The sequence below is a fragment of the Urtica dioica genome, chromosome 9, assembly GCF_054948205.1.
Source record: "Urtica dioica subsp. dioica isolate 48M chromosome 9, U.dioica_male_clone48M_v1_H2, whole genome shotgun sequence".
Lineage (NCBI taxonomy): Eukaryota > Viridiplantae > Streptophyta > Magnoliopsida > Rosales > Urticaceae > Urtica > Urtica dioica.
Genome location: NC_142764.1, coordinates 21,226,061 through 21,247,273, shown reverse-complemented (window position 1 = coordinate 21,247,273; position 21,213 = coordinate 21,226,061). Strand labels below are relative to the sequence as shown.

At 35.7% G+C, this 21,213-nt stretch overlaps 2 protein-coding genes across 5 annotated transcripts; one reads left to right on the top strand and one right to left on the bottom strand.

The window, feature by feature from the left end:
- The first annotated feature begins 1,868 nt into the window (after nucleotides 1-1,868).
- Nucleotides 1,869-7,276, top strand: LOC149385732 (dihydrolipoyllysine-residue acetyltransferase component 3 of pyruvate dehydrogenase complex, mitochondrial-like). 4 transcript variants are annotated; one of them, XM_089625357.1, is made up of 20 exons: nucleotides 1,869-2,077; nucleotides 2,685-2,734; nucleotides 2,811-2,892; nucleotides 3,023-3,084; nucleotides 3,263-3,336; nucleotides 3,446-3,486; nucleotides 3,731-3,786; nucleotides 3,868-3,942; nucleotides 4,071-4,163; nucleotides 4,554-4,793; nucleotides 4,889-4,961; nucleotides 5,077-5,171; nucleotides 5,531-5,616; nucleotides 5,699-5,774; nucleotides 5,967-6,034; nucleotides 6,114-6,180; nucleotides 6,277-6,372; nucleotides 6,498-6,600; nucleotides 6,715-6,810; nucleotides 6,929-7,276. In XM_089625357.1, exons 2-20 carry the CDS (start codon nucleotides 2,696-2,698, stop codon nucleotides 6,997-6,999), a joined length of 1,593 nt encoding a protein of 530 aa, XP_089481483.1. In that variant the 5' UTR covers nucleotides 1,869-2,077; nucleotides 2,685-2,695; the 3' UTR covers nucleotides 7,000-7,276. The 4 variants fall into 4 exon arrangements, with proteins under 4 accessions (XP_089481483.1, XP_089481480.1, XP_089481482.1 ...); XM_089625354.1 differs by having other exon boundaries at nucleotides 3,446-3,492; XM_089625356.1 differs by having other exon boundaries at nucleotides 3,260-3,336.
- Nucleotides 7,277-7,384: 108 nt separating this feature from the next.
- On the bottom strand, nucleotides 7,385-12,038 carry LOC149385731 (U-box domain-containing protein 51-like). The gene is made up of 8 exons (XM_089626398.1): nucleotides 11,843-12,038; nucleotides 11,635-11,720; nucleotides 11,435-11,556; nucleotides 11,222-11,335; nucleotides 10,725-10,953; nucleotides 10,028-10,129; nucleotides 9,133-9,465; nucleotides 7,385-8,112 (listed from the first exon to the last, which is right to left on the bottom strand). The coding sequence occupies exons 1-8, from the start codon at nucleotides 12,036-12,038 to the stop codon at nucleotides 7,414-7,416; spliced, it is 1,881 nt and encodes a 626-aa protein (XP_089482524.1). The 3' UTR covers nucleotides 7,385-7,413.
- Between the last annotated feature and the right edge of the window lie 9,175 nt (nucleotides 12,039-21,213).

Genomic DNA, 21,213 nt, shown 5'->3' with positions numbered 1-21,213 from the left:
TCTTTGAACAATTGACATTTTTTCTTTGTTTTTTTTTTTTATTGCAAATAAGTTTATAGTTTCTTCATACTGTATATATAATTTGTAATTTATAACTGTGTGCCAATTTATGTTTATTTTATAGTTTTTTTTTTGCTGTGGAAAATTTTTAGGTGTATATTAGTAATAAATAGTAAATTAAATGTATGTGAGATTTCTGAAAACATTCTTAAACTCATAGTATTTATTCTATTGGTCATTTTCCATTCCTTTTATAGCGTGTCCTCTAAATGACTAGCTAGTACTTTTTTAGAGGCATTCAAAAAGGGTTCAAAAAGACAAACAAAAAACATTTATTAAAAAAAAAAGACAAGAAAAAAACACATTTATGACTTTTTAATCACTATGTATTTAATAAAGAAAATAACAGGAACCTTTCCTCACCAGTAATAATAAAAATTAGAACTAAATTCAATTATCTCAATTGTGGATAAATGACACAGATGTCCCATATAATTTTACGCGTGCAATAATATGCCCCATGACTAAATTTTATTGACAAACGTTTATTCTGAACTAATGACCGTTTACAATTCTAATCCGTGTGTGTTAATTTTTTCTCAAAACCGTCAAATATTTAACAGAAATTAAAGATAAAATTGTAAAATCATATATTCTATATAATGGTTTTATTTATTTATTTACTCTCTCTCTATCTCCCTCTCTACTCTCTCTCTCCTCTCTCTCTCTCTCTCTCTCACACACACACACACACATCTTAGTTTATTAATTACATAATGAGTAGTAGACCTTACACTCGGCTGCAATGAGCATCGCCATGGCCAAACAAATTAAAATCAAATAATTATATTTTAGAGAAATACTATCCATTCTTGTTTTTTATTCCATTAGTTATTTTTATGGATTGAATTCATTACGAGAAAGAAAGAAAACAATAGAGAGAGAGAGGGGAAAGTTCTATGCGCTTCGCCGCACAACGACCGTCTCTAAAGTCCTACGCCTCACTGATTCCCAATAATCCTACGCACATTGAAATCTGCCCCTTGACTCTCTTCCTCTGTCAAAACGGAGTTGTCATGATCCATCTCACGATTTGCGACTTTCTCCGTCGCACGTCAAACCCAGCTCCGCCGTGACCCGTTGGTGTTTGGGTTTATTTTTATTTTTTATTTTAGTAAAAAGATATGAGTACTTTTGAATTGATTTTTGAATCGATTTTGTTATGAGGTTGGAGAGAGAGAGAGAGAGAGAGAGAGAGAGAGAGAGAGAGAGAGAGAGAGATAAAACACATATAAAAATTGATTTGATTAATTTTTGTTAAATATTTAACGGTTTTGAGAGAAAATAAACAGAAGAATTAGAGTTGAGAGCATCTCTAATGGTAAGCAAATACCATATTTGCTTAACTTGCCACATAAGCAATTTAAGCTACAACTAATTTAAGCAAATTTGTTCTCTATTGATAAGTTAAATCACTCTCATAGCTTAATTTTATCCCACATGTCAATAATTAATATTTTATTATTATTTTCTATTCAATTCTCACTTATTAAATAAAAAAAATTGATCCATTTAATTTGCTAAGCTTGTAGCTTAGTTAAGCAAAGTAGCTTAATTAAGCTAATAGGTAAAGTGCAAAATAATGGTAAGTAACTAGCTTACAACTTTTGCTAATTGCTCACAAGTCCTCACAATTGTTAAGCTATAAACCATAAAGACGCTCTAAGCCGTTATTAGTTTAGGGTAAACTATGCCAACAAAATTCAGTCAGGGGCATATTGTTACATGCGTAAAAGTCCAGGACATCGGTGTCATTTACCCATAAATTTATTATTTAGAAGTATTTAGAAACCAAAAAACTTGTTCTTAATAATATTACTCTCCAACCACCATTCTCGTTCTCTACAATTTCTTCTTTAAACTTTTTTTTTTTTTTTTTTTTTTTTCTGATTAGCGATCGGAGGTGACTCGCCGCCATCGACCGTCGAGTTCGCCGACGGAATTTGCGACTTTGACTCCGCGCTGTATCGGCGGCGCACGCCCGCATTAAGCCGTGAAGCAGTGGCCTAGTAATTCAGTAAGGCGTCTCGACTTTTTCTTCATATTTTTTATTTGTGGTTTTGAATTTGACTTTGTAGGCGATTAGGTTATTGCTAAATCGTTTTGAATTTTCCAAATTGAGCTGCAGCGATTGTAGATTATTAGTTTTTATTTATAATTTTATACCGATTGGCTCATTGATCAGAAAATGGTTTGATATGTTTATTTATATATGTGTGTGTGTGCGTGCGATTTAGATGTACGTATGCATGGATTTTTGTTTTAAGTTTGATCTTTCATGTTTAGATTCATCATTCTATGATTTTTGTTGTTTCCATTGGCACGAGGCTTATGCGCTATGTGTTCTATTCAAAAGTTTGTTCAATGGCGTCAGTGTTCTAACTTTCTAATGATGAAGATGGTTTGGGTGTGTGATGTACGTTGTAAAGGAGCATATTTGGAGTTATGAGTTGAAAACTATCATTAGTGTACTGATTTATATAATTTAAGTAAAAAAAGTTCAATCTGTGATTTCGTTTTATTTTTTTTTTAATTTTTTTTATCACTGAACCCTGATGATTTATTTATTTTTAGTCTTCATTTTATTCACTCATATTCTCTCCCATTTATCTTGATGGTTGCAGCAATACCAAGAATGGCTTACGCATCGCGTATTATCAATCACTCCAGAAAGGTGTGCAAATTTCCATCAGCATATATTAATACCAGCACTGATTCGAGAAAATAATTTTTTTTTTTTTTGTTTACAGTTGAGAAATGCTTCGAACTTGATGCGATACGATAATGCTCTTCTGGTTCGTTGGTTTTCTTCAAATGGTCAACCATTTGCAGGTAAAAAGTGCCTCCCTTTGCTTTCTCTGTTTTCTCACTATTGTTTATGTTAATTTATGCTACAAGTAGTTTTGACTTTACTGGATTTGAACATTATGTGTATAATTAATTCTGTATTTTAATGTATCAGGGATCTCAAGGAGCTTTCTCTCTTCAGAAACCAAGGGAGTTACCAAGTGTTTGGATCGTACGGTTAGTTCAGCTGATATGACAATAATAGAGCTATTTCTTCACTTTTATCGGAATCTTTCTGTTCCACACTTCCACTGCTTAGTGATTCTTACGATATCTTACAAGTTGTTGAGAGTATAATATTACTGAATGAACTAGAAAAGGTTGTCATGTTCGTATCTCATTTTTCATGTAGAAGTCCTTGTTTGGTACACCTAAACGGAGTATCTCAACAACTAGAGTGATAGTTGGAAATCCAGCTGCACTTTCATGGTAATCTTACGAAGTATTTTTATGATGATGTTGTTTTATCTACCCGTCTTGAGTTGTTGGCCTGATTTTTTTTATTTTAATTATTTTTATTTTTATTTTGCTATATCAGTTCACTGGGTCTATTAACAAGAGGCCTTTCATCAGATACTGGTACATGTATATTTCTTTTTCTTGTTCTATAATCTTGCAATTTCACCTTTTTCTGCTCTGTTACTCCTTCGTTAATAAAATTCCAAATCAATTGATATCATGTCAGAGAGGTTGTATGCAACATGCGTTATAACATGATTTTGTAATTTGTTTCTACCTCACCATCGCTATCTCGTGTCTTAAAAATCTATATATTATTATTATCAATAATTCTCTAAGAAAGGATTATCTACAATAAATTCAGGCCTCCCTCCTCACCAAGAGATCGGAATGCCATCTCTTTCACCTACAATGACAGAGGTACCTACGAGTCCATTGCTTGGTATTATGTATTTTCTATGTTTTTTTTCCCTTGCTTAAAACACCTTTCATTGTATGAAGGGAAATGTTGCAAGGTGGTTGAAAAAGGAGGGTGATAAGCTGACTCCTGGTGAAGTTCTTTGCGAAGTTGAAACTGTAAGTTTTCTGATTAATTTACACCCTGCAAATGGTTACTTTTTCTTGATATATTGATTGCATAGAAGCCTGACATATTTATTACATTACACGTATCATTTTTTTTTTTTTTTTTTTTTTTTTTCTAGGATAAAGCTACCGTTGAGATGGAAAGCATGGAGGAAGGTTATCTTGCCAAGATTGTGCACGGAGATGGTGCCAAGGAGATCAAAGTTGGAGAGGTATGCTCATGTTCAGTTTTGAGAAGAATTGCGTTCGACTCCTAATTGGTTTACGAGGGGTAAATTAGTAATTTTATTTATTTAATTACGTTTTAGCTTAAAATTAGTCATTCGGGCGGGGTCTCATGGTTTATGAGAGGATTGAGTGAGCTAATTACTTTAGTTCTTTCCGAAGTATAGTAGCCTAAAGACATAGACTGGCCTATCTCTTGAATTTTACGCAGGTTTGATGAGTATTTATTTGTGCTCTAAATTATCCCAGGCCCTTTCGAATTGGTGAATAAGCAAAACAATAGTAACAATAATAAGATACATAAAAAAATTTATATAGGAAACTTATTCAGGACCCTTTCACTTTGGACTCAACTTGACATCCATGCTTGCATGTAGGTGATATGCGTAACCGTGGAAGAAGAAGAGGATATAGGAAAATTTAAGGATTACACACCATCAGGGTCAGATTCTGGTAAAGAGCCAGCTGTATCAACTCCGCCCCAGGAAGCGGCTGCTAAAGAACCAGTTCCTTCTCCCGAGCCAAAGGCGTCAAAGCCAAGTGCACCTTCTACACCTGATTCTGATGATCGCATTTTCGCAAGTCCTGTTGCACGAAAGTTGGCCGAAGAAAAAAAAGTATGTCTCAAGAAATACGGAGAGTAAAAAAGATCTGTAGAGTTTAGAAGCCGTATGTCGCTGATGCCTCGTTTATTTTATTTTATTTTATTTAGGTTCAACTGTCAAGTATCAAAGGAACGGGTCCTGATGGAAGCATTGTGAAGGCTGATGTAGAAGTGTACTTGGGTATTTCTGTAGCCTTGGATTTTTATTTTCCTTTTAAAATAAATGATCGTTCCTTTTTTATTTTTATTTGTTTCCTGATTAGTGACTACATTAATGTCTGACATGCTTTTGATAGCTTCCCGTGGCAAGGAGGCTTCTTCAGCAGCATCAAAGAATTCACAGCCTGCATCGTTAGATTACACTGATATCCCTGTTTCTCAGATAAGAAAGGTTAATCATCATACATCTCCATGAGTGTTAACCTAGGCTTTTTGCATGGTGTTTTTTTTTTCTCTCTAATTTTTTTTTTTTTTGGAATTTCGCACCTGATTTGTGATTCACGAATCAGTCAATATAGATATAGTAAGAGTCACACGATCATGTCCACTGGCGTCTCATAGTCATTCCCTTTAGAGTTTTCTTCCTGCGTTCAGGAATAACATTGATTTATTTTATATAATGATTTCTACTTAATCTAGATGCCCTCATGACATGTTACCTTTGCTTGTATCCGCTATGTGTGCTGTCACATTTACGTATGTATATAATGTTAATAAACTCCATGAATTTTGCTTGTACACTTTAAACAGATCACAGCTTCACGCTTATTACACTCGAAGCAAACAATTCCTCATTATTATTTGTCGGTGGACACATGCGTTGACAAACTTATGGAGTAAGTACTGCTTTTAATTTTTTTAAACATGTACCCTTTCACTTTATCGTCCTGTTCTTAGAAAGATATTTGCTGCGTGAAGACTACGAGGACACCTTAATGCATTGCAAGAATCTTCGGGTGGGAAGCGGATATCTGTTAATGACCTTGTAATCAAGGTATGAGATTTCCTCATCTAGTACCTGATGAGCAACCATTTAATGTATCATTATTTTGTAATATCATTGTAATAGTCATTTTAAGGGACTGTCCTCCCTAAAAAAAATTATGAACTGCTTGAATTTTCTTTCGTATCAGATATCTTTGTTTATTTCTACCGCAATCTTAAGGTCATGAAACTATTACTACAGGCTGCAGCATTGGCCCTCAAGAAAGTTCCTCAGTGCAACAGCTCGTGGACCGACGATTATATCCGACAGTAAGTTGGGTATCATGTGAAAGCTGTCAATGGAGGTTCTGAATTGTGTTTCGATAACCTTCTTTGTCTTTTTTTATAGGTACCATAGCGTGAATATCAATGTGGCTGTGCAGACAGAAAATGGACTCTTTGTTCCTGTCGTTAAGGTTTGTTGTCTTTTGTTTACGAGGGTGGCGGTCATATTATAAGCTTTAGCCCCATACGTTAGTCTTAATTTAAACCAACGAGAAAAAAAATTGTAGGACGCGGACAAGAAAGGTCTATCCAAGATTGCCGATGAAGTCAAGCAGTTGGCTCAAAAGGCAAAAGAAGGCAGCTTAAAACCCGAGGATTACGAGGTAAAGAATAATGCTTGAAATGCAATCATATCTGCTATCGAATGAGCACTTTTTTTATAATGATTTGTAATGCTGTGTAATTGTTTGTTTGTTTTTTTTTTTCCTTTTTCTTTTTCTTTTTCCAGGGAGGCACGTTCACAGTCTCGAATCTGGGAGGCCCTTTTGGCATCAAGCAGTTTTGTGCCATCATCAACCCTCCTCAATCGGGCATTCTCGCCATCGGATCCGGTAAAAGAAATGCCATTTTTGAGTTCTTCTGTTTTAAAAGTTTTCGGGACCAAATTGTTACATCTTTGTCTTGACTTTAAATATATATATATATATATATTTTTTCTTGTGTAGCGGAGAAGAGGGCTGTGCCTGGTTCTTCCCCCGAGCAATTCAAATTTGCTTCCTTCATGTCTGCAACTCTAAGCTGTGATCATCGTGTCATTGATGGTAAGTCTGTCAATACTCTGTCGTACGATTGGCTTTGTTAGACGGTTTATTGCCTTTCTCTGAGGCTGAAAGTGTTGATGCTATTGCTTTCTAATGATGTTCAATTGCTGTGTTTCAGGAGCTGTTGGCGCACAATGGCTCAAAGCATTCAAAGGCTACATTGAGAACCCAGAGTCAATGTTACTCTGAAGAAATTCCTTATCCTTTCCATAGTTTCCCCCCGGATTTTCCATTGCCGGCATAATTTAAGTGGGATTGAATGAGTCCCGATTGAGCATTTCTTTCCCTCAGTCTGTATATTATACTTTTTTTTTTTAAATAAATAGGGCCGATCAAAAGGCTTCAAATTTTTTTCATGTAGAGTTAATAAATAACCCTTTTGTATATGAGCCAGATAGTTTGTATAGTCGAGTATTACTTCACTCGGGATCAATGTCAATATACTGGAAATTTTCTTTTTCAGTTCTTATGAATTTCCGAGTGGCATCTGATACAACAACATCCCTGTACCGTTTACAAATTACTTGAACACAATGACTGTGACTGTTTTTTTTTTTTTCTTTTTTTCTTTTTTTCTTTTTTTTCTCGAGGTCGAGGATATAATCAGCTCTGCATCGCCAAATCCCTGAGCCGGTTAAGCTCCGGCAACACAACGGAAGCGAGATCGGGACGGTCCTTCCTCCTCATCTCGCAGCAGCGCAGACCAAGCTTGGCGAGCGCGAGAGCCGGCTCGACGGGCCAGTCGAGAACAAGCGGATCGAGAACAGCCCCGAGCAGACCCTCCTCAAGAGCCTCCTCGACATGGAAGGAGAGGCCAATGGGCGGCCTCGAGGTGAGGATCTGAAGCAAGACGACCCCGAGCGAATACACGTCGGACTTGACCCCGAGCAGGCCCGTCTGCTGGTACTCGGGGTCGATGTAGCAGAACGTCCCCGCGGCCTCGGTCTGGTGGTACTGCGTGGCTCCGGCCGAGTCGGGGGCGTTGGCCGGGACGAGGCGGGCCAGGCCCACGTCCCCGATCTTGCTCAGGAAGTTGCGGTCCAGGAGGATGTTGGCCGGCTTGAGGTCGCGGTGCACCAGCGGCTCGGGCTCGCGCTGGTGCAGGAAGAGCAGCGCGGTCGCGATCTCGGCCGCGATTCGGAACCTGGCTCGCCACGGGATCGGAGGCGTGTTGCCTTTGCGGAAAAGCCGGTCCTCGAGGCTCCCGTTGTCCATGTACTCGTATACGAGGCACCCGCCCTCCGGGCACGCCCCCACTAACAGCACCATGTGCGGGTGCCTCAGACTGCCCAACACGTCCACCTGTTCAAATTTACGGTTAAAATTCCGCTTTTTTTTTTTTTTTTTTTTTTTTTTTTTTTTTTTTCCGAAATAGTGGCGGGTGATGGAAAAATGCATGCACGAATAATTTCACAGACTAAGCCAACTGAAACGTTGAATTTGCAATCTAGTCAGCATTTAGTGACGTGACCTCATTTAATCAGATAACAGTTTACACTATTGTCTTTATCATTTTCATACGTTAATTTTGGAAAATGACTAATTTACTAAAATAAACGAATCGTTTGCTAGTTCCTTAAAATCAAGTTTGAAATTTGCTAGATAACTACGGTGTCCAATTACATGATGTCGAATTTTATTTTTTTTTTATTTTTCGCATGAAATTTCATCAGTTTCCTATTAAAAGTCTATGTGCAAAAGAAAAATGAAATTTATCAGAGAATTGTTGGTTTTTTCGTTGGAATCTCGTCGATTTTTCCATAAATAAACAAAATAAGCTTTTCGATTTAATTGTTATTAATTATCAGAAAAGAATTTAATTGTTTTTCTATACGTTCAAATTAAGGATTAAAATTCCAATTATGGATATAGATGCAAATTTTGAAACGCTGATTTTTTTAATTTTGCATGATATTTCTTCGATTTTCTATTAAAAATTCCATGTACAAAAGAAAACGAAATTTGTCATAAAACTGTTGGGTTTTTCGTTGGATTCCTGACGTTTCGCCATAACTAAACTAAATAGGTTTTTCGCTCATCCGTAAGACCAAACAAGTTGGCGGGAATTCCTCTTTTTTAGCCATGGGTATAAGTTTAAAGAAACATGGACCTACATGTCCTTTTTTTTTTTTTTTTTTTTTTTTTTTTTTTTTTTTAAATTATCTATCTTATCATGAACAAATTTTATAATGTGACATAAAAATCTAGTATAAAATATAAGAGAAATCTCACAGCAAACTCAATGTTTCTCATTGTTTAATAATAATGCCTTGGCCATTTTAATTAAACTTTGCAAGCCTTAAGGTTTCAAAAAAATATTACCTCTTTTTGGAACTGGAGAAACCCTTGCGAAATATCGGGCCTCAAAATCTTGATGGCGACGGGGGTGCCATCGAGGACCCCTCTAAAGACAGGCCCGTAACCACCCTCGCCGATCTTTCGATTCTTGTTGAAGTGATCGGTCGCGGACTCGATCTCTTGAATGTTGTACTTCCTATACTCGACCTCGTTCAGCTTCCTCTTTTGTGTCTCGATCTCGGCCACCCGTTCGGCAATGTGGGCCGCTTCCGAAGCCACTCTCATTTTGTTTCTCTCAATCTCCGCCGCCTCTTCCTCTGCTTCCTCCATCCCCGGCCCCAAATACAGCTCATTCGTCTGTATTTTTTTTAGGACATTATCCAACTTAATATTTTTCTTTTTCTTCTAACTATTTTTTCATTCTTACATTCATACGGTACATATAGCGTACAATTGATTATATTGAACATGTAAACACAAATTACGGTACATATAGCGTACAATTGATTATATTGAACATGTAAACACAAATTACGAAGAAAAAAAATCTTTTAAACTTTTTTTAATAATGAAGAAAAATTCGTTTTTTTGGAGATTGAACTCACGCCTACACACGAGAAAAGATCTCAAATGAAAGATGTAAAAGTCACCCAAACCAAGTCCTTGGGATTCCAATGAGATGCTATTTTCGATTTTTTCGTCTAATCTATAATATAACGTAGAGACATGTATATAAAAATGATCAATTTTCTATAAATTTAGAAGGGTGGATTTGAACAGTAAAAAAGAAAAGAAAAAAGAAGGATGGATTTGAAGACATGGATGTACTAGCATTTCAATTTCATAGTAAAGACTAACATCTATTCTACTAGAGATCTAACTCACGGATCAAATATAGATAGGAGTAAAAAATAATTACCTTCTCTTTAGCTGCTTCGGCTTTATCACAAATGGAGTTGTATATATCCATAGTGTGGTTAAGTTGAAGTTTTAGTTCACTCATCTCAGCCTCCAGCTCATCCTAACAAAATAATAATTAATAATTATTAATTCCATTTGAAGAGTGCAAGGAAAACTCCATAACATACCCTTTTAATTATTCTACCTCCAATAATTAAAAACCATGCTTGTATTTTAAGTGTGGAAAAAATATGTGCATTGTGCTAATTTAAATCTCATTACTAAAAGCAAAAAAAATATCGGACAGATCAAAATAATTTGGTAAAATGGATAAACAACACATAATCATAATTTAGTTGTGAAGCAATAAAAATACTTTGCATTCTACTTATTTGTTTCATTCATGCAAATTATCTTGTAATTTGTAGTCAAAGAAATTTAATTACCATATCACTCAAATTTTAGAGCTTTGAAAACAATTTATGATCTAGAAAAAATTAGAAAATTAAACATATATTTATTTCTCGGTGTGTAACATATTCAGTTTCTACCGCTACTACATGGAGTATTTTTTTTCAAAAAATAAAATGAAATTTAATTCATAAATTATTATATGCTATCTTCTATTATTTATTGTTGGCTATACTCGATCCGAATTCATGGTTCCGCTTCCGTCCTTGTTCACATTTTCTTTAAAAGACGAAACATGAACTTACGGGAGATTGCATGAGAAAAGGGTAATCGGAAACACCCAAAGAAGAGAATGAGTCCAAAACGCTGTTGGAAGAAGCTGATTGGAAACTTGAGATCAACGAGAAGTTGTCGCTGTCGTCAGTGGCGTGGGATGTTCGACTATCCAAAACGCTCGTCCCCGAGATGCTATTTGTCCATGAGCTTCCACTGGTTTTGCTGTTTTGTTGTTTTGATGTGTTGTGATGATCAAGCCTGCAATAATATGATATGACTAGCCAATATAAGCATTCATTTTCGAAATATAGTCATGATTTTAAGAATTGTGAGAAATGTGTATATACTATATATACTTAAATTTCATACTTTTAATATCATATTTACAAAAAGAATCCGTAAATAATGATGAGAAAATACTCGATAAAATAGAGGGAGTCGAATAGAAAATCAAATCAACAGAAAATAGATTATCACATCGATACGAAATTTTCTAAAAATTGGATTAAAATTAAGATATTCATGCCTGCGAGTAGCGGCTTTGACTGTCTGAGGTTTGCCCTTCGATATCACGTAAACCGAGCAGAAATTTGGCGCAGATTTTAGTAGCTGGGTTGGCAAGTCTGCCTCTTTGAATTTTCTGTATTCAAAAATGAATTTTTTTTTTTTTTTTTTTCATTATTATATATTTTGTATATTTCTTTACAATGATATTAAAGAGGGAGAGAGAGAAAGAGACCTTATAAAAGCATTACGATGGGAAGCACCAACAACCACATTGTTCATCTCATTCTTAAGAATATAATCAATAATTGTACTTGGAACATCAATGTCATGGATTATCAACTCCTTTACCGTTACCTGATTAATTAAAAAAAATTCAAAAAGCAATAAGTAATAAATTACCCTAATATGGTCAAATTTATATGTAATTATTACCCCTTTTCGTGCACAATATCCGAGACAAGGGAGAAAAATCTGTTGCATTTCTTCCTCGATCGATGCCGGCGACGACAATTGAGTTTCTGCACAATTAAATAAAATCTAAAAAAAAATAAAAATAATATTTGCATCTTGTAATACGAGAAATTCACAATCTAAATTGTTATCTGTCTTAACTAATTTGAACAATAACAAAGATACCTACGGGAATGAGAATGAGAATGTGAATTTGAGCCGTGATCGTTGACGTGAATAATGACACATTGTGATTTTTTGTTTCCGCGCAATAAATTATCGACGGCCCATTTCACTAGGGCTTGGCCGGTCGTCTTGTCGCGATCGATTGCGATCAACGTCGATGCAGCACCACCAAGCGTCGATGATGATCTCGTCAGAACCATCGTGGCCCAAGTAGAGTACCCTATAATTGAATATTAGTTTTCTTATAATCGATTTTTTTTTTTTTTTTAGACTTTCTTTCTCTTCTTATTGTATGAACTTTCTCCATATGGTTAGGGATGCTTATTACTAATTTTGGCGGCAAACTGGTACTTCATAACAAAGTTACTTATTTTGTGACTATTGAGTTGTTGTAATTCATCGAATATACGTCATTTTACATAAATTTCTGGCAATAATATACTGTTTTTTTTTTTTTTAAACATCAATATACTGATTTTCTATTCATGTGTAACAATAAGAGCTTTTATTGGCTTTATCAGTTGTATAGTCAAAATGGTTGAAGAATGTGTCACAATTGGCCATACATATTGTGATCTTCATGCCGCTCTGTCTCACACCTTATAGGCTAAACGGAATTGCAATATACCAGTTATTAAATATTAATTAGAAATCGTATCGAATATTTTGGGTTGAAATTTTACCTATTTAAATTTTATTGTTATTTTGTACCATTAATGAATGGGCTAGGTAAGTATATAGCCCAAATAATCTATTTCTTTAAAAACATTTAGCTTAATTATCAATTTATTTAAGAAAATAGTCTAAAGTTTTTGTTGTTGTTGTGGTTGAAGAAAATAGCTAAATTAAGGTAGCAACATTTCAATATTTCTATAATATCAGTCACATACTCAAACAACAAATATCCTTACCATTTCCAAAAAAAAAAAAAAAAAAAAAAAAAAGAAGAAGAAGAAGAAGAAGTTTAAATCCATAAGAAGCTTTTTGCTCAATATTTCCACCGCCGCCTGAATCTCGCCAACAACCGAAAGTTCTTGCCTTCGACGATTGACGTTAATAACCACAAATCATCACCGAACATAAGCTGGTTAATAATATTTATTGTATATAGATAATATGGTTAATGATATTTATCATTCCGTATATTTAAAAAAAATTAGAAATTGACGGTTTAATAGTATAACGCATACATCTTGCTTAATTTACCATTAACTCAATTTTATAAATGGGTCGGAGATTGAGTATAAAATACAATGTCTAATGACTCATATTTCAACTAAATACAAAAAACAAAACAATTAATGCATGAATTTTATAAAATATTCATGAATTCAACATAACATATTGTTATGCCAAATCTTTTCGATACGGGAAAACGACAACCCACCCAATAGTCTTCTCGCCATGGTATTGGGCTTCCTGCTAGGCCCACCAGTTCTCTTGCCAAGACCAGGCCAAGACTTCTCGGCAGATCCACGAAGCTTCCTGCCCAGAGATGACCTTCTCGCCCGCTCTTTGCCAAGGCCCAAAAGCCTTCCCGCCGAGCCCAGAAGCTCTCCTCAAACTTGATGGCCTCCTGCCGGGCCCATAAAATGTCTCGCCCGAGATAGGTTTCTGCCCAAAAGGGCTTCCCGCCCAAGGAAATGGCTTCTTATCTATAGAGAGGGCTTCCCACCCAAGGAGGGAACTTCTCGCCCACGAGAGACCGACTTCTCGCCCAAGACGGGCTTTTCGTCAAAGACGAGCTTTTCATCCAAAGAGAGGGCTTCCCGCCCAAGGAGATGGCTTCTCACCCAAAGAGATGGCTTCCCGCCTAAGGAGAGAGCTTCTCGCCCAAGACGGGCTTCCCGCCCAAGGAGATGGCTTCTCGCCCAAGAAGGGCCTCTTGCTCAAAGAGAAGACTTCCCGCCCAAGAAAGGGTTCTCGCCCACAAGAGACCGACTTCTCATCAGTGACAAAAGACTTCCCGCCGGGGGACGTGGCTTCTCGCCCAAGAACATTTCCTTCCCATCAGAATGGACTAGCTTCTCGTCCGCCCAAGATAGGCTCCTTGCCTAGTGGCAAAGTCTTCTCGGTCGCAAAGAAGGGCTTCCAACCAAGGCATATGGGCTTCTCGCCCAACATACCCAGCTTCCTGCCAAGCTATATTCTTCTTTTTCCAAGTGGGCCCCACAATCACTCAAGAGCATCCTAACATCTTCAAATATTATAACTACCCTAATTCCTCATAATTTTGGGGTAACTTCACTCAAACTTAGAGAAACTCTCTCAAAACTCTTTCTCACTCAAGGCAAAACCATGCTAAAATTTATACGCTCTTGATTTCTCTCACTCGAACATACTTGATACCAAAAACAAAGAGAATCAAGACAAGGCTCCTCCACTCATAATATTTTCACCAATACTAATGTTGATCGTCGGAGAGCGCGCCGGGGAAAAATCCTCCGCGCTTCAATAATTCACGTTTTCTTTCTTCTCTTAGAAAATCACGACGAAGAACTCACTTTCGGCGTGAAGTGAAGCGAGGAGCCACCGCCACCACCACTTTCAAATATCTCCTTAGAACAGTGGATTGAGGGATGTTTCGGGTTTAGCCCCCCTCCCCCAGGTTCAAAAGAAGTTGATTCATTCTCCTTAATTGTGATTCAAAGGCTATTCCGGGACTCTTGGTTTTTCGTGTTTCCACCACAATCTTCCTCGAGCTCCTTAAAGTCCATGAAAGCAATTCAATGCCTCTCAAAACGGAACATGTATCGAGGCCCGCTCTTGCCACACGTCAGCAAGTGTTATCCGAGAAATCGAATAAACACATATTATATAATAATATTTCGGATTTTAGTAAAACGCTATAAAAAACGTCATTAAAAGTTTGTCCCCGGAAAAAAAGGTGCGAGTTTTACGATAATGACTATCAACTGTCGATTTTTACCCATTTGCCTCTTTCTGTGTTTTTTCACGATTAAAAGACTGTTGTTTATTTTTAAGTTTTTAAATAAACTACATATATGGCGTGAATGAAAAAAATGGTGTTTACATATAAATATTATAGTCAACGTCAATGAAAAATCAATCAAAATTCAATAAAAGAAGATTTGTGGCACTGTTGTCTATTTCAATGTATAATTTCGTCATTTTAGTTAAACATAGGGTATGAACTCGACATCTTTGAAAACCAAAGGTTAAACTCGATATTTCACTAAAACACAAGATATATAGAGATGTCATTTTCTCTTTACTTTATAAGTCGAAAGATAAACGAAACAAAATTCGAAAACGTAAACAAACATCTACAAACCAAAGAATTATTACATGAAAATAGAGGTGAGGGCAAAACCATCACAATGTCTTCACGGACGCTACGGCCCGTACGGCCGCCTCTCGGCCGGCCATTGGCTAGTCCGGCCATAGACTCGTCCGGCCATCAGCTCGGCCGGTCATTGGCTCGTCTGGCATCAGCTCGACCGGCCATAATTTTAAAACAATTTGAAATTTGGCCACTTTTTAAAACGATTTCGGGTGTCGTGGCATTTTCACAAATATTTTCATTTCGAAAATAATATATGATTTTGGACAAACCATAAAACAATGTAAGAATGGTTATATTTCACCTACCTCGAGACAAATAGACTATAGCGCTCGTCAACAGAATCTTCAACAGAATTAACAGGTTTAGTTCCACTTAAAACCGAAACCCTATCAGATTCTAACCGAAATTTGAAGCCCAATTCTCAAGTTCATCAGTTCAAATAAAGTCCTCATCAAGATATAGTCAAGTTCAAACTGAAACACAACTAAACAATGACATTGAACTTGAATACAACCCAAGAGAAATCTCAAATCTCCTTAATGTCAAGCTCAGAATAAAACAGAGTATTTAATTCAATCTGAACCACAATTCCAAAATCCAATGAGAATTAGCAGTGACTCCTCAATTCAATCAACCAAATATGTATTCAACTCAATAACACCTAGACCCTTCAAACACATAATTACACAATCGGACCAACAACACAATACGAGCGAGAAAACATCAATCCAATCAAGCAGGGCATAATCTAAACTTTCAGGCCATCATCAAAATTCAAAATTTTCATCATCACCATCACATTCAGAACATCAAAGAACCTTAAAAAAAAACTATAAAAAAAAGTCCAAAAACATTCATAAAACAGCGGCGATGCTCAACCACGACGAGCGATGGACATCAAGATTGTCAAAAGTGATAGGCATCGATACACATACTAATAGAAAGCCCTCGCTGCAAGGATCACTGAGTCACCGGAAAACACCACTTTACTCACCGGAGTTTGGACGGTGGCTATCGAGTTCTGACACATTTCTTGACTGCGTAGTCGAAACTGATATACTCGACGACACGGAGCTCTAATTTTAAAAATATCAAATTTTAAAGTTTGTTCACCGGGGATTGTAAAACTCGCAGTTCCCAACGAACAAGAGAGAATTGATGGGTTTTACAGGGTACAAATAGCTACGACGATGAAGAATTATTTTGTGTATTAAAATGACATGAAAAACAATATGATTTATGGTATCTAAAATTTAGGGGTCTTAGTCTCGCGATGGTGTTTATTTCTTTCAGAACAAAAAACAACGAAGATAACAGAGAGAGTCGTTATACATAAAATCAACATACGTTTATCATTTTACTAGTTTTCCATATATGCGTTGAGAAATTTTGATTTTCATGCTTTGATTAGATGTTATGTATGTCATGTTATATTATGCATGACTTGACGTCTCAACTTCTCGACAAGATGGGGATGACAATTAAGGAAATGGAAAATGCGGGGTGTAGATGTCGACCGATGGTGGTGGAAGGTCTTCTTGCATTGTCGGTGTTGAGCTTCCACCGATCGTTGACTACTCATCTTTCTTCTCCGATCCGTGGGCCCTTACCTCTTCTTGCACGGATGTGGATTTGCGATTCTCTCTCAGGTATGTATATGTCGATGATGACGAGGGGTTCGTTGTCTCAAGTAAGAATGGCAACGGGTACGGGTTTTAGCGGGTACACCATTACCATATCCGTACCCGCCAAAAAAATACCCGTTAACCCGTTTATTTAAACGGGGCGGGTAACGGGTATACCCGCCAGATGACGGGTGCCAAAAATATGCACCCGTTAACCCGTTTTTTTTAATAAAAATAATTCGATTCATATTATAAGAAAAAAATTGTCTCTACTACATAGGTTATATAGTAGTATAAAAGCTGAAATTATATGTGTGAGAGTACGTACAAGTTATATCGAAATTCTATGATTTTTTTTAATGTTTACGGGTCGGGTTAACAGGCCGGGTATGTTATTTCCGCCACCCGACCCGTACCCGCTAAATATGATAACGGGTATTACCCGTTAACCCATTTGAGCGGGTATCACCCGGTCCGTTTAGTTCGGATACCCGACGGGCTAACGGGTTTTAGATTAAACTGTCATTCCTAGTCTCAAGAGCCTTGTAACTCCTAATGTTGCTAATCATGGGCTCGGCTTGAATAGGAATCGCTTTGCCCTTGCTCTTTAGGTTGGCTTCGGTGTGGCTCGGAAGGTTCTCTTGCGGTAAGGAACTTGCAATTTTTTCGACTTGGGCTTCGAGACTTCGAAGGTGCTCCGAATCGCTTTGAAGGATGGCTGCTCAACTCTCGAATGTAGCTTGAGTGGTCGCCATGAATTTCTCGTTGTGAACACCCATTCGAGCTACGATCTCTTTGAGATCCGGTCTCACCTCCCGAGGAGAAGGAGGCATATAGTAATGATTGGGCTGGTTGCGTCGAGATATGGTCTTGGGTATAGCTCATGAACTTCTCATTTAGAGCTTCCATTCGAGCCACAATTGCTCTAAGCTCGGAGTAGTTGTCTTGAGGATGAGGGAGTCGAGCGGTAATGGAGCTCTCTTTGTTGTGGGCGCAATGGAGGATGATAATATTGTAGATGTTATTGTGGGATTCTCTACGAGTCGCTCGGTTGATCATCCCAGCCTCCGTGTAGTAGTGCTCTGAGGTTTGTAGGTCGGCCAACTGTAATTCATTGTAGATCTTTGGATGCATCCTCAAAACAAGATAGTGAAGAGAAGATCAGCACAAAAGAAATAAAATAACTCAAAAAGCTAAACTAGTTAATCTAATCTAAAATAGACGAAGTTCCCCGGCAACGGCGCCAAAAACTGGATGAGAATTTCCTTATCTTTGAAAATCATCACACGATGCAAGCGTACGTTTCGTCAAGTAGTACACACATGAATGCGGATTATCGATCCCATGAGGAATTTGTCTATTTTTCGATATTATATAACTAGGAACACAAAGCATTAAATAACTGAAATTCGTATTAATGATGCCGGAGTGGTATTGAGTACACCCGAGTGATTTAAGTAATTAAAATTTTTGCGCCAAGAGTGATTCACCATCGGTGTTCATTTGATCTTGGCGCAAAAAAAAAAAAATTTGCATACAAAATCTATAAAACACAAAGCAAGAAGAATAATTGATGTATGGATTCAAAAAGAGCTGTACAACATAAATTCTCCATTTTTCAATCTCAGATAAACATTGGCCGGAGGTAATTCGATTCTTTTAGCTTCCGCTTTTACGTGTTCATACATTTAGAACACTTTTAATATGTGTGATAAATTCTTACATAGCATACATATACAAATTCAATTTTTATTTCCCCTAGAAATCAGGAGGGGAAAGGGAAAGAGCCAAGTTAGCTTGGCTTAGAGATGTAACGAGAAAGAAAAAGAATTCGAAAAAAGAGCGCACAAAAATCGCCAAAAAGATGAAGGTGACGTGACATGAAAAAACGCAACGAAACGCTGTGAAAAAGGTATGTTAAAGATGTTAAAGACTTTTTTGTGCAATACATATATGCATTGCATTGACGTGTCAATGCACTACTACATATATCTATATTCATATTTATCTATTATTATTATTATTATTATTATTATTATTATAAATGCATATACTACAAAACATGTGTCACGCTATTCGTTGAACAATATTTTGTGTTTTTTTTTCAGAGTTTTTTTTTTCACAAAAAAATAAGAGATTGGACCCTAAACATAAGTACTATTCATTCGTATCGATTTTTTTTTTTTTCAGAAAGATAAAAATATCTCCAAAAAACTTTAAATATAATTTTTTTCAAACTTAAATATTTGTGTACATGTCTCTATATATTTATTATTTCATACTAAAATGTATTAATTATTCCGCAGCAACGCGTGAGACATACTATATGTATAGGGACGAAGTCAGGAATTCAAGTTAGGGGCATGCGACAAAAAAGTTGAAAGAAGGCTAATTTATAAATATTTGTGGTAAATTTTAAAAAAAAATTAAAAACTGTGAAAGAAGTGCAATTTTTTTTTAGGAGGGGCTATAACACCTTCAAGTACTATGTGGCTTCGTGCTACATATAGGTAAATAGACAGCAAAAGAAACCGACTATATCATATATATAATATATAAATGTATTATATTTACGTTACTTCATAAGCAAGGAATTTGAGTGTCTGTATATGTATATACACATGCACATATACCGTTTATTTCTACAATTAAGATTAGAACATATCAAATTACTAAAACATAATTTTGTATAAAAGATTAATAATAATATTAAGTTAAAGTAGTAATTTAAAATTTTTAGAAAAATTAAGGGTATTACAGTTTATGTTTAGTTCAAAGTGTATCTAATTATTTTGATTTTATGTTTCGAATCTCCATGTTATATTTTTTTTCCACAAAAGTCGTATCTAATGTATCCTTATTTCCATGATTTACATCCTTGTACAAATCTAAATTATAATATGACTAAAATAGAGATTTGTAACTAATTAAGTCACTTTAGATTTTGGATCTAGCCGACGTTTGATAATTTTTAGGGATATAGCCAAATAACTTATGTGACAATAATTAATGTCTGATTTGCCCTTATTTATTAACATATTCGTCGCTTTCTCTTTTTCATTTTTTTCAAATAATTTTTTTTTTCATCAAAACTTCAAAAATTTGTATCTTTCTCACACGAACTCGAAATTGAGTGATTTCAGATCCTACAAATTCATGGTGCCGAGATCTTAAAAAATAGACCCATTGTGTTTGATGAAAAATTATGTTTAATGCATCATATTTAAGTTTCCATTTATTTTTTTTTATAATTTCAAAAAATTTCGGTTATTTCTATATTTAATGTAGTAACGTGATTTTTCTACATCTATGGTATTAAACATGATTTTTCATCAAAGACAATGGATCTATTTTTGAAGATCTCGGTGTCACGAATCTGTAAGATTTGGAATCACTCAATTTCGACTTCATATGAGATAGATATGGTTTTTTTTTTAAGTTTTTATGTAAAAAAAGTGTTGGAAAAAAGTAGGAGAGAGAAAATGACGAATTTGTTCAGACCTTAATTATTGCCACATAAACCTGTTGGCTAAAAGTTGTGAAACGTATGTTAAAAACAAATTTCATAAATGGGCAGTGTAGCAAAATAGCCAAAATGAAACTATGAAATTTCACAAATTTCAAACGTAGACTAGATCCAAAATCACATGTTTAACCGTGATTTAGTTAGTTACAAATCTCTTAAAATAATCATGGTACACACAAAATGTTCAAATTTATCTCTATCTTTGATAAAATAAAAGATATACAAATGTTGAAATTATATTTTCCCAACGCAACATCGGGTAAATAGATAGTAGATAGTTGATAAGAGAGAATATAGCTCTGAGCACATAGATTTAATTTTACGTAAAACGATCTACGTTCTGAAAAAATATCTCGTTTTCTTTTTTTTTTGCCAAAAAAAAAACAATATAGTTTTCAGTAAGCAAATTTAAATAGTTTAATGTCAAGTTCACAGGTTCCGTTTTGAGCTTTCCAACACCAACAAATAGTTCCTTTTTTTATTAAAAACAAAAACAATTCTGAAGGAAGAAAAGAAAACAAAATCAATATATTTTTTCCATACGTCATAAATAATACAAAGAAGATATTTTGGACGAGAACTGAGAAGAGGAATAAATACGTTTTTTTTTATGAGAGAGGAATAAATACGTTGACAACAGAAGAGAGTATCACATGCAATAAATATGATCTGAAAAATAGAAAAAGAAAAAGAAAAAAAAGAAGCGTGGAAAGTAGTGTGTGTATACATGTCTATACACATACATACATGTCATACATATGCTATTATGGAGAGACAATTGTTTTGAGTCTCAGAGGAGACGTGGCATTGTGTCATAAGAAATCCATGGGAAGTTGTCTCAGAGTCCTAAAAAGCTAAATAAGCATTTTCTGTCGCAACTCTCATATCAGGCTTTTAATGATGTAAGATAATTTGTA

Bases quoted from the DNA above. Each gene is read 5' to 3' on its own strand.
- LOC149385732 (XM_089625353.1), top strand. From the start codon at position 2,696: ATGGCTTACGCATCGCGTATTATCAATCACTCCAGAAAG. The intron at 4,962-5,076 runs GTATTTCTGTAG...TGCTTTTGATAG, and splicing joins TGATGTAGAAGTGTACTTGG to CTTCCCGTGGCAAGGAGGCT. The intron at 6,601-6,714 runs GTAAAAGAAATG...TTTCTTGTGTAG, and splicing joins CATTCTCGCCATCGGATCCG to CGGAGAAGAGGGCTGTGCCT.
- LOC149385731 (XM_089626398.1), bottom strand. From the start codon at position 12,038: ATGGTTCTGACGAGATCATCATCGACGCTTGGTGGTGCTGCATCGACG. The intron at 10,130-10,724 runs GTAAGTTCATGT...TTATTTTGTTAG, and splicing joins CTTTTCTCATGCAATCTCCC to GATGAGCTGGAGGCTGAGAT. The intron at 8,113-9,132 runs GTAATATTTTTT...AAATTTGAACAG, and splicing joins TTCTCCAGTTCCAAAAAGAG to GTGGACGTGTTGGGCAGTCT.